Source organism: Phoenix dactylifera, chromosome 11 (genome assembly GCF_051530095.1).
Source record: "Phoenix dactylifera cultivar Ajwa chromosome 11, Ajwa_hap1_PhDact_Kaust_v1.1, whole genome shotgun sequence".
Taxonomy (NCBI): Eukaryota; Viridiplantae; Streptophyta; class Magnoliopsida; order Arecales; family Arecaceae; genus Phoenix; species Phoenix dactylifera.
In genome coordinates this window covers 2,278,063-2,289,571 of record NC_143200.1, presented here as the reverse complement: position 1 = coordinate 2,289,571, position 11,509 = coordinate 2,278,063, and the positions used below count along the sequence as shown (strand labels likewise).

Below are 11,509 nucleotides of genomic sequence, written 5' to 3'. Positions count from 1 at the left end.
AAGACAGAAAATAGAGGAAGAGAAGAGAATAGAGGTATCTTACTCATAAGCCTTTTCATAGGTATCATCAACTCATATGAATGATAGAATAGAATAGTTATTGGACTTTGGAGGTGGTTGTTTTTAGGTTTCTGAAAAAAATATTTTTTATTAGTGTTGGTTTTTTCCCAAAAAAAAGCCCTTTGTTAGAGCTGTAGCATGAGAGGACGGATTTAGGGCGGCGGTTGCTGGCTGAGAGGGATGAAATAAGGGATGAGTTCTGATCAACTGTATTTCCATTTTCATTTTTTATGAAGCAAAAATTGTTTAAATATCAAATTATCCTTTGTCATTTTAAAAAAAGATGAGTGAAAGAAGAATATTCTGTTCAAAAAAATTAGTTATGGTTAGCAATAGGGATGTCATGAAGATCAGGTAGCAAATTGGGTTTATATTTCCCCCTGTGGTTTTCAAGAATCGCATGGTAAGAAAATTACTCTAATTTTAAGATCTTTCTAACATGGTAGTAATATAGTATTGATGCCTCCCTAAATAAACATTGATGTTTCTTTGGGAAACAAATGATATTATTTCTTGGTTATTTCTTCTTTCCTAAAGAGGAGTTTCGGCGAGCAGGAGGCCTCACAGAGAAGGTGGTAAAGAGGAATCAACTGCTTGTCATCATCAGTTTGTTTCAGAACTGCTTAGAATCAAAAGATCATTATAATAAATGCTTCATTTCTATCAAGAACTCCTTAACAGCCTTCTTTTGAAAAACAATTTACATTCTTGCATTGTCTCTTTATTTCAGTATTTCATTTTTGACGGGTGGAATCAAAAACATTATCAGTAGTGTTTGCCGAATCATGAAAAGAGTAGCACCTGTTAACTCATTTATAAACAGCAAAGAGATAAAATTTGCCTTATGTAATGTTGATTGTGAATTGATTTATAATAGATATATTTATAGAAATCAAATTCAGGTTTAAACTTGGAGAACATAATTTTTATAATGAAGTTCAACAGGCTAACATCTCCATTTAATTTTTGAAAAGGACTAGTCGATGAAAATATCCCTGTTGTGTCTATAAAGCTTGGCCACAATGTGGCATGGACTTCTAGGCTTGAAGGGATTATCGACCATAAACTGATGGATAACATTTCAGCTTAATACATGAACAGCAGACAACTAGAAGTTCAAACATTTCAGCTATTGATAAGGTTAACCATGCTCGTGTATTCTCAAACTAAAATATTTTTTAAGCATTGCAAATAGATATTTTCAGTTCTCCATAAATTTCCTATTAAATGCTACCTTCCTTATTATTGCCTTTTTAACTATATTATACTCCTCTTTCTTTCCTCAACTTTCAATGTTAACCTAACCTGTTATCCTTATTGGGATTCTTCAGAGAGCTTTATCGCAGAGTCTTTGGATGGATAACAGTGTATTTACTGATTGATAAAAGTTGCACAAAATGTAACTAATTAATTCATGCACTACCTTCGGTTGTTTTCAATAATTGAGAGACACAATATAATAGCACCAAGATCAATTTTGCCATTCATTGGTTGCCATTTACCTACGACAGGGACAAGCTAACTATAGAATCATTGGCAAAATATGGGTCTTAAGTTATAAAGAAACCTCAAAATATTTTAGAAAGAATTATATAAAATTCATTAGCACAAGAGGCAACAAAGGGAGCTAATGAAACATAGAAAAGATTCCGATAATCAATGACAAGTTTTGATCGAGGATGGCATCCAAATATTAAGGCCAAATTTATGTAACTTCAGGAAACTTCATGCACAATCATTAAGGCTGACAGGCAAAAGATGTGTGTGATACACATGAAGTGAAGAAAGAGTGGGAACAAAAAATGGCAGGAGGGAAAGAGAAGATGTGGGAGGAGGTGGCGGCTATGACATGATTGAGAACCAAACAGTATGGATTTGAAATACCAAGGAATTTGTTCAGGAATCATCAATTCATAATTTTCTAAAACTTTTTAAGTTTTTTATTTAGTTTACTTCCCTCATAGAAAGAAATGAGAATTTCAAAGCTCAGATACAGCTGAAAATTTGACTGCAGATTCTTGTGCCTGATTGTGTGCAATCCAATCCTATACAATCGCATGCCAAATTCAGTTTCCTTTCTCGCTTGCTCCAATGGTCGGCCGATCACCCACCAACCGATCCAAAAGCTCTCCTAGGTCATCCACTCGGTGCATCGTCCTCAGGAAGTACTCATGAGAGTCCATGCTCCCTCCCTCTCCCCTCCCTCTCCAAACCAGTGTGGCTCTTGTTTTAACCGCTTTTTAAAGACAAACAACTGTACCTGGTATCATGCCATGGGAATGGCATTTTCAGCTAAGGATTAGACCAATCAATTGCATTGCAATAAACTCAAAATGCCAGCTTCTAGTTACTCTTAGCTCGTGCAAGCCAAAATAGCATCCATTGTCCAACTAGTAGACCCCCAAACTGCCAAACTGCCAGAGAGATAACACAGTAAATTTATTATTATTTAGAATGCCTCTGCCTGTTTATTTCCAATTTATGACTTTACATGAAATAACTTGAAATCCAGATACATCTATATTGGACAAGAATTGAATCATCTAAAGAAAAAGAATCATGTTTCTGAAATCAGGTTGCCATAGTGGGAGTTGTAAATATCAAAGTTACTTAGGTCATAAAACAAAATTAATATTTTAGGAGAAGCAAATGATCTGTTGTCCGCAACAATACTCGGCAAAAAGATCAGGATCATCAGTCCAGCGCTGCTATGACTGCATCAACAACTTCTTGGGTGGTGCTAACCCCTCCTAAATCTTTGGTCCTGTATTTGCCTTCCAAAATTACTCGCTTGACAGCGGTCTCTAGCCGGTCAGCAAATGAAGGGAACTGGAGATGCCTCAACATCATTGCCGAGGAAAGAAGAAGAGCTACTGGATTTGCCTTCTTCAGTTCCACTATCTTCTGGTTTCCTACATTGCCAGCGGAAGCACCTTGCTCAAAAACTGCATGATCTTGACCGGCGTTGCCTGACAAAAGATAAAAGGGAAATAAAAAATGTGAAGTTGTTGACAGTAAAGAAATATGATGTCAATTAAAGAATACATCCTCAGCAGCTGCTTGAAAGCATTTCAATGCCCCACCCGAAAACCACTCAAATGCATGGAGCAGATTCCAGCATACAATGCACCATGACACAACTCAAGACAACAAAATAGAACATCAAAGAAACATGCTGATTGACAGCCAGCCAAAAAATAATATCAATTACTGCACTCAGCAAAGCGAACTGGTATCTACTATAATGGGAAAGCCTTCAGGCCAGCTTCACGAAGGCCTGCAGCTTAAGAGTCCCCCAACAAATTAAATACTCATCTCAGAGTCCCCTCTTTTCCTACTTGATCCTCTCAGGAAAAAAAAAAAAAGGTTTTCCTGCAAGCACTGACGACCCTCCCCTAAGAAAAAAAAAAGAAGCTTGTGCACGTTCACCACATGTGCAAGACTCTAGTAATCTATAAAGTCTATTATGTGATTGCATTAACGCCCCCATTCTGACCTTCAGCTATGGCACATGAAGAGGACGACAGATTATTTGATTGTTTGCATAATTTGTTTTGCACACAGCCAGCATGACAGTCTAAAAATTGCAGTCAATAAGGCTTCACGACTTTTAGGTTCATGCATAGCCCAAGGCCCTATGTTTATACACAAGTTAACAAAAAGTAGTGCTTGTATAAGGAAATGGTAACAGTGCAGACCATTCCCTAGTGCTGGAAGCAGTAATAAGCATACTACAAAATAAAGACAAATCCAAGTGACCAAAATGAAACTGCATTTAAGTGTCTATCGAGAATTAGTTACCTCCTGGCATTACACCGGTGCCTCCAGCAATACCAGCAGCTGTGTTCGCCACCAGATTGCCATACAGATTTGGTGTAACCTGCGAATAAGAACAAATATGCATGATACAAGCAAAGAAATGAAATGTTGATGGAAATAAATGTGCACAGGCGCGTGCGCGCGCGCACACACAGAGCGAGAGAGAGGATCCTGGCAGTGGGATTTGGGGGCGAACCACGCAATGCAAAATAAGTAATAGGCTAACCATGATCTACTGCATTTTTTTGGTATTATCTACTGCATTTAAAATGTCTAGAACCAATGATGAGATGTTTTGGAGTTTTCTTTGCTTCAAATCAAATGAACTATCTCTACTGATTTCATGCCATTTAAACCACTTGCACTTGTTCATGTTATTCTTTTAATTGAAACTTAGCCATGTATTGTAGGTTTGTTGGCTTTGCATCAAGTGGGACATAAAACGAACCAGTAATAAGCAGTTCATATGATTCTAAACCCAAAGGAGTAGTTCAGTACCATTTAACTTTATTCTAACCCCAAAGGAGTAGTTTAAAACCATTTTACTTTCCATTAAATTACAAAAGATCAAGTTAAATCTGGTATAACTCTCATTGAGTTACACCTTTTTCTGAAAAAAATGAACAATGAGTATCCACATTGATGATCCAAACCATTGAATATTATCTACTATCTATAAAATACTTACATACCAAAAATTATGTGATTAAGAGACCTCTAATTTATGTATCAAGTAGTCAAAAAATATGTACTATTGTGTTCTCTAAATTGCAAATTTTTGACCACTTGATGCATAGCCTAGAGATCTCCAGATTATATGATTTTTGATGTGTAAGTAGTTTAGAAGTAGTAAATCACATCTAATAGCTTGGATAATCAATGTGTGACCCCCATTGTTCAATTCAAAAAAGGTGTAACTCTTGTAGAACTACATCAGGTGTAACTTGAACCTAATCAAATTATATAATTTTCCATAATAGAGTTGCCGGTTCTGTTCCAATCTCCAATGGACTGTTTGGTGCCAAGTTTTAAGAAAATGGATTTGTATAAAACCTTTAGAATAATGATGTAGAAAAAAACTTGTTTGGTCGCTTTTGATAAACCCACTTTGGAAAAATGACGGTTCATAAAACCTATCTACAAACCCAGAAGGCCATTTTGTACAACCAAGCAATGTCCATTCTGCCACAAAACATAGCCCTCTAACCTGCATAGAGGCTCTAAAACTAATGAATTCAAGCAACAATCTTTTCCTGGTAATATGTTCGAGACTTAAAAGAGTATAAACTTTTTCAGCTGTCTTGCTGTTATCCATTTTGACATTGTCCATGTGCTTCTTCAAAAGTTCCTGATATAGTAGTCCGAAATCTATCATCATTAGATACAATGGTTATCGCATGATTGCATAAAAGATGGATTCATTTATAAATACAGGTCAAGAAATTTAATAAATCACTTAAATACAATTCAAATGTTTCCATCATCAAGTACCTAATGTAATATCAGATTAATCAAAGGATCCAATAAAGATTCCATAGATGCAGAAAATAACTATACAGCAAATGATAGTGAGATAAAGAATTATATGATGCAGTACAACTCAAACGTTATATACTGCATATCTTTAAATCTATCAACATTGAGATAAAAGAGACCATTGACATAAGCAATTAACGGATAGAACAATCAGGCCAACCAATAAGATGACTAGAAAAATAAACATCTGCACTGTAAATGTTGAAAAAAGATAGAGAAAAGTACCATGACATCAAACTGCTCAGGCTTCGACACCAGCTGCATACAACAGTTGTCCACAATGATTTCATCGTACTTTATCACTGGGTATTTTGTTGCAACCTCACGACAAGATTCTAAGAATAGACCATCTGCAAGCTTCATAATATTGGCCTTATGCACAGCTGTAACTTTCTTCCGATTGTTCAGGTATGCATACTCGAAAGCATATTTTGCAATGCGCTCTGAACAGAACTTTGTCATCACCTGGAAAGGTTTCTGGTTAGGGGAAAAAACAAGAAACAAAATTACAGGGCACAACAAACTGGCAAAGAAGAAAATGTTACTGCATGTCAAACAATCCAGAAAAATGGCCCACGTAATGTTGTCATGTTTACTAGGTCACAAGAAATATTCTTTTATCAACTGAAACTGAAATTGTCAAACACTGAATTAATCCAATTTAGCAACAAAAGTGAGTGGCAATTAAATACATGGCATTTATATAATATGTCTATTGATTTTTGCAATATATAAGTGTATTGATCTAAGTCATGTATATTAAGCTGTAATTATGTATACAAATATTTGGCATAAATTACATGTGATGAAGCGTTAAGATACAACGTATCTTCTTGCCATGATGGTAGCATATGGTGCTTGATGTTTGATACAGAATAAATTATAGGACCTAGCAATATCTATTAGGGTTTTCTGCATATACACCCCTCACATTATACTCTTTTGTAGTGCTACCACTGCAATTAGATTTCTGCCTCATGCAAACATCAAAAGGTCGCCCTTCAAGCGTAAATGACTTGAATACTCCTCTGCATGAATTGCCTCCAAATTCTCCAACATTCAATTGGTATAGCAGAAAGTTTTTTTTTTTGCAGAATTACCCCCTACAAAAACCACTGCAACAGTCAGATGGCTTTAGATGCGGCTTTTTAGCACCAAAACACTCGAAATAAGCACCCAAAAGTCACAAAGGATACTCATCTCCTAAGCATCATGCCATCTAACCCTAGAGGCATGGATATTAGACTAAAACATGGCAACCAGATTGGTGAGCCTTCAATTTAAGAATTTCACTTCTTACTTTATCTGCAACAATCACGTCTCTGTGAATCCTAGGCATTGAGCAAGGCACCCAAAACCATCATGTCTGGTTTCATCGACATGCTTCTGCTGATCCCTTCTGCCTCTTCCAACAGCCCAACTTGGTCTAAGAGATCAACTATGCCACCATAATACCTCATCTTGGCATGAATCCCATAAAACCTGTCAAAGTATCTACCCCCTCATGAACCAATCCACCATGAAGACAGGCTATTAATATCCCCAAAGAGGTTATGTCATTTCGTTCCTCCCCTAATGCCTACATCTGCTGAAAGACATCAAGAACATTGTAAGCTTGCCCATTGATTGCCAATTCTATGATCAGGGAGTTTGAGCTAGAAACATTCTTTCAACCCAATTCATGGAAAAGATTAAGCAGTCTCCATGCTTCAACATGGCATACAAATTAATCAACATAGCCCTGATGATTATTTTCACCAAAGTCATCAAGTTCTTGTTGAATTCATGGAAAAGATTAAGCAGTCTTTATGCTTCAACATGGCACACAAATTAATCAACATAGCCCCAAAGATTATTTTCATCAAAGTCATCAAGTTCTTGTTTATGTAAGCATGGATCTGTTTTCCTTGACCCAAGTTTGCCAGCCGTCCACAAGACAAGAGGAACACACTCAACACTGTGACTTCATTGGGCTTTACACGACTCTGCAACTGCATAAGTTGAAGAGCTACAATGCGTTGGCATACATATTGATCAACACAGCCACAAAATTACTGTCATCATCTAAACTCATCCGGTTCTTGTTGATGTAAACATGGGCCCATTTCCCTCGATACAAGGCTTTACACTCATCAAGTGCACAATAACCACAGTGACTTCATCGGGCTTCACAATACTCTCCAACTGCACATTTTTAAGACCTACAGTTCCCTGGCAAACATATCGATAAGCCCCAGTATTATTGTCATCATCTAAAGCCAAACATTTCTTATTAATGTAAGCATGAACTCGTTTCCCTTGATCCGAGTCTGCAAGTTGTGCACAAGCCAAGAGCACACTGCCATTGTGGCTCCATTGGGTCTACAGACTCTACACTAATCTATAATAAATCTGTTTGAAGAACTCTGCACCTTTGTATATCAGTTAATTTGTGCATAACAAGAAATGATGCAGCTCCAAAAAATGACATCTGTCTCAAGCATTGATCAGACAATTCCCTTAGTCCATCTCCCGTTCCAACCAGACCCTGAAACCATCAAATTTCACAACAACATGATCTTCACTAGTATGTCATCAAACAGCTTCCCTCCTAGTGGCAACAACCCATGCCTCGTGAACCTCAACACCATCAAATTCCAGGTCATAATATTCCTCACGACCAGCATTCTGTTAAACAAAGATGCCCAACATTCTACTAAGCCTTCCTAGCATACCCAAGTGCAATCACACTTCAAAATACATCATTTCTCTCACCTCAGACTTTACATACCAATTAATTGTCATTTTTCACAAGATTAACACAATGTCTCAGAACTCAAATAGAAGAGCTGTTGAGCAGATCCAATGTCTAGAAAAGAAGAATGAAATCTATGGAGAGCCCTTGCCATGTAAATGTTGGATTAGAATTCACATCTCAACACCTCATAGTGAATCTAGACACCTTAGGAGGCACAGCTAAGGGTGGAAATGGCCTTTGCAATGAAGGGAAAGGTAAAGCTATTAGGGAAAGGAATAGATGAGAATGGAGGAGAACGTGATGAGGTAATCACAAGTGTGGCAACAACTAAACAATAAGACCCAGATAAAAAGGATGTAAAGGAAGGTGGTGGCAGTATGGCAGAAGTAGAGGCATGTTGTACCTCTATTTTTCTGTTTGCTCCATCCTCCTTTCCCTTCTTGTTTTCTTCTTCCCTATTTTTTGTTTACTTCCAATCTAAGCAGCAAAAAAGTAGATTTCTGGGCCTCTGGCTGTTATTTCAATCGCATTCCCCTGTTCCTTGCTGTTATGGCACACAAATAAAAAGGATTTGACTCTTCCCCTGATGCTATTGCTATAATAGCAAGGAATTATGGGAAATTGTTGCTGTTATGGCATAAGATATTGATCTTTTTTCGTACTTAGAAAGAAAAATATTGGCATGTTTTAGCGGCCTGTTTTGGTTCATGGTGCCTACAATAGTGTCCACTATCTGCTATCCACCACGAAACACCCGACAGCTACATGCTTGCCATCCGCTTTTTAATACATTGTGATTTACAAAGTAATCATCATCTTAGAATGCTCAATGTCCCAGTATACCCAATATCACTTGTATATCCATAATCAATATCCATCCCTCCAAGTAGGGGCTCCTTCATGCTAACAACAAAAGAACACTTAAGACAACCATATCTCTTCTCCAACTCACCCTCCTCAATTTTAATGCACCAGCAATTATTATTTCACACCTTTATAACCTATCTCCATATAATTTTAGGCTACATGACTGTGGAGGGGAGGATGCCTCCTCCACTACAACTTCTCTCAATATCCATAGTTCTCTCTTTGCTATCTTTTTTGAGGTACTCTTATCAAAGTATCATTAATGCCTCTCAGATTCCACTGTCACAGAGTCCTCCCCTCCGACAATGACTTGTAATTTTCGTTCCCTCCCTTCCTTTCTCTCTCTCTGTATGTGCGTGTGTTCCAACGAGCAGACCGAGGTCCTGTTGCCAAGAATTGGTCTTTCTTGATTGAGTCCTTACTCCAGCATGGCATAAAAAGCAAATATTGACATAAAGGATCACGAAAAATCATCAGTCTCTCAAATGCACAATTTGAAGCTGAATTTGATGATCAAATTTTTGTCCTAACCGCGTGCTTCAAATCGGACATCTTTCTAACATCCTTTTTCTACTTTCCTTGTCATCTCCTTTACAGAATGCCTTAACATAAACATAAAATTATCAATCCTCTTGCGAAAGATCAAAACCTTTACTTCCCCTACAATTCTTCCTATATACCTAGCACTCTCTCACCCTCATCAGTTACACATAACCATATAGCTAAAACCAAACCTATAAAGTATATTGACCCAAATCGTAATCAAGTGCGAAAGAGATTACATTTGCCAATGCATATGTTCCTCAATACGGAGATCCAAGTGGCGGCAGGCAAGACAGAGTAAAGATTATACCTTGAGGCTTTCGACAACACCGGGAACCACCTCATGCTCCAACCCCGAGTACTCCCCCTCCGTATTTTCCCTGATGACCACGATGTCGACGTTCTGGTGCCTTGTGGGGAGGCCGGGGAGGTTGAAGCAATTGACGAGGGACGCGTAGAGATCGAGCTCCTTTCGGAGCTGGACGTTGAGGGAGCTGACCCCACCGCCGACGGGGGTAGCGAGGCCGCCCTTGAGGCAGACCTTGTTCTTCCGTATGGACTCGATGACCTCCGACGGGACGGTGTCCATTGCGCCGTGGACCTCGTAGGTCTCGAAGTAGACCGGGGCGTGCATCGCCTCCATGACCTGCCGGACGGCGCCGGTGACGAGAGGGCCGATCCCGTCGCCGGGGATCAGGGTCACCGCCCGCGGCGCCCCGTCCCCGGGGCGGGGCATGTAGGTCACCGACCGCCGGCTCTCGGCGGAGGCGAGGGCTCTCAGTGGCAGAGGGGAGGAGGACGCGGCGGCCGAGTCGCGGAGGAATTGCCGGAGAAGGAGGAGGCCTCGTCTCGCCATTGTTGGTTGGAGTTTGAGCTGCTGCTGTCTTACGATTGGGGGGATTTCAAGAACAGCGCATGGGATGGGAGGGGTTGAGGGAAGGATTTCGGAGCTAGGGTTTGCGGGCGAACCAATTTAACGAAACCCTAGCGGGGGTGGGAATAAACATGAAAAAGTTCTTTGGGTCAACGACTCCTCATTGACTCACTGCCTCTTTCAGGCTTTCCTTTTGCCAACCTTAACATATTTCAGACTTACATAAAGGTGAAATTTTATAATGTATTAAGGAATTTAGAAGAGCAGCCTCCTAATAAGAAGATATTCTAGGATGTTTTCATCTAAATAATATATTTTTGTAGAAAGATGACAAGCTTGCAATGCGACATAATTGCTAAAGAGGAACAACTTATGGGTGCTTATATAGAAATCATAAGTTTGAATGCTCTCTTTTCTTAATTTTAATGTAGATTGAATATTTGTATGCTTAAATCAATGATAGATAAACATACAACATAGATAAATACTCATGTGAAACAAGAGCCCTTCACCTAGGCACTTGGCTCTTCACCCTAGGCACGAAATTAATTAGGCACTAGTTTGGATATGGGCTAGGTTTGTAAATCTAGTTTGGGTCTTATGTTATTAGATGTAATTTGAATCTGGGAATCGATTAACTAAACATGATAATTTCAACCGGCCACGCTATTACCACTTCTAGAAAGGGAATCGTCGTTTGCTTCAAATCTAGCTAGCATTGGGCACATGTGATGCTATTACCACTTCTAGAAAAGGAATCATCATTTGCTTCAAATCTAGCTAGCATTGGGCACATGTGATGCATGTTAGAAACTAAGTACATGGTTGTCGTTTTGGAATTAAAAGTTTTTAGAAAATATTATGTGATGCTAGACTTCATTGCTTTCTAATAATGTTTGAAACAACTTCCAACTTATAGTTTTTCAAAAATTAAAAATATTTTTTTTGAAAATCAAAAACCTGACGTCTAATGGTTACATGGATTGCATTTGAAATGTCGATTGATGTGATAATAAAGATGATTGTGGTTGGCGAGAGGATGGTGGTTGATGGGTGACATCGAAGGTGTTTGT

The 11,509-nt window shown here is 38.6% G+C and overlaps 1 protein-coding gene across 2 annotated transcripts; it reads right to left on the bottom strand.

The window, feature by feature from the left end:
* Window positions 1-2,486: 2,486 nt before the first annotated feature.
* LOC103712256 (isocitrate dehydrogenase [NAD] regulatory subunit 1, mitochondrial-like) lies at window positions 2,487-10,638 on the bottom strand. Of its 2 annotated transcripts, none has more exons than XM_008798736.5 (4): window positions 9,873-10,638; window positions 5,641-5,880; window positions 3,862-3,940; window positions 2,487-3,029 (listed from the first exon to the last, which is right to left on the bottom strand). In XM_008798736.5, the coding sequence occupies exons 1-4, from the start codon at window positions 10,416-10,418 to the stop codon at window positions 2,755-2,757; spliced, it is 1,140 nt and encodes a 379-aa protein (XP_008796958.1). In that variant the 5' UTR covers window positions 10,419-10,638; the 3' UTR covers window positions 2,487-2,754. The 2 variants fall into 2 exon arrangements, with proteins under 2 accessions (XP_008796958.1, XP_017699931.1); XM_017844442.4 differs by having other exon boundaries at window positions 5,641-5,892; window positions 9,873-10,549.
* Window positions 10,639-11,509: the final 871 nt, after the last annotated feature.

Excerpts from the sequence above, each read along its gene's own strand:
- LOC103712256 (XM_017844442.4), bottom strand. The coding sequence starts at position 10,418 with ATGGCGAGACGAGGCCTCCTCCTTCTCCGGCAATTCCTCCGCGACTCG. Across the intron at positions 3,941-5,640 it reads CTGAGCAGTTTGATGTCATG|GTTACACCAAATCTGTATGG; the intron begins GTACTTTTCTCT and ends TCTTATTCGCAG. Across the intron at positions 3,030-3,861 it reads CACCGGTGTAATGCCAGGAG|GCAACGCCGGTCAAGATCAT; the intron begins GTAACTAATTCT and ends ATCTTTTGTCAG.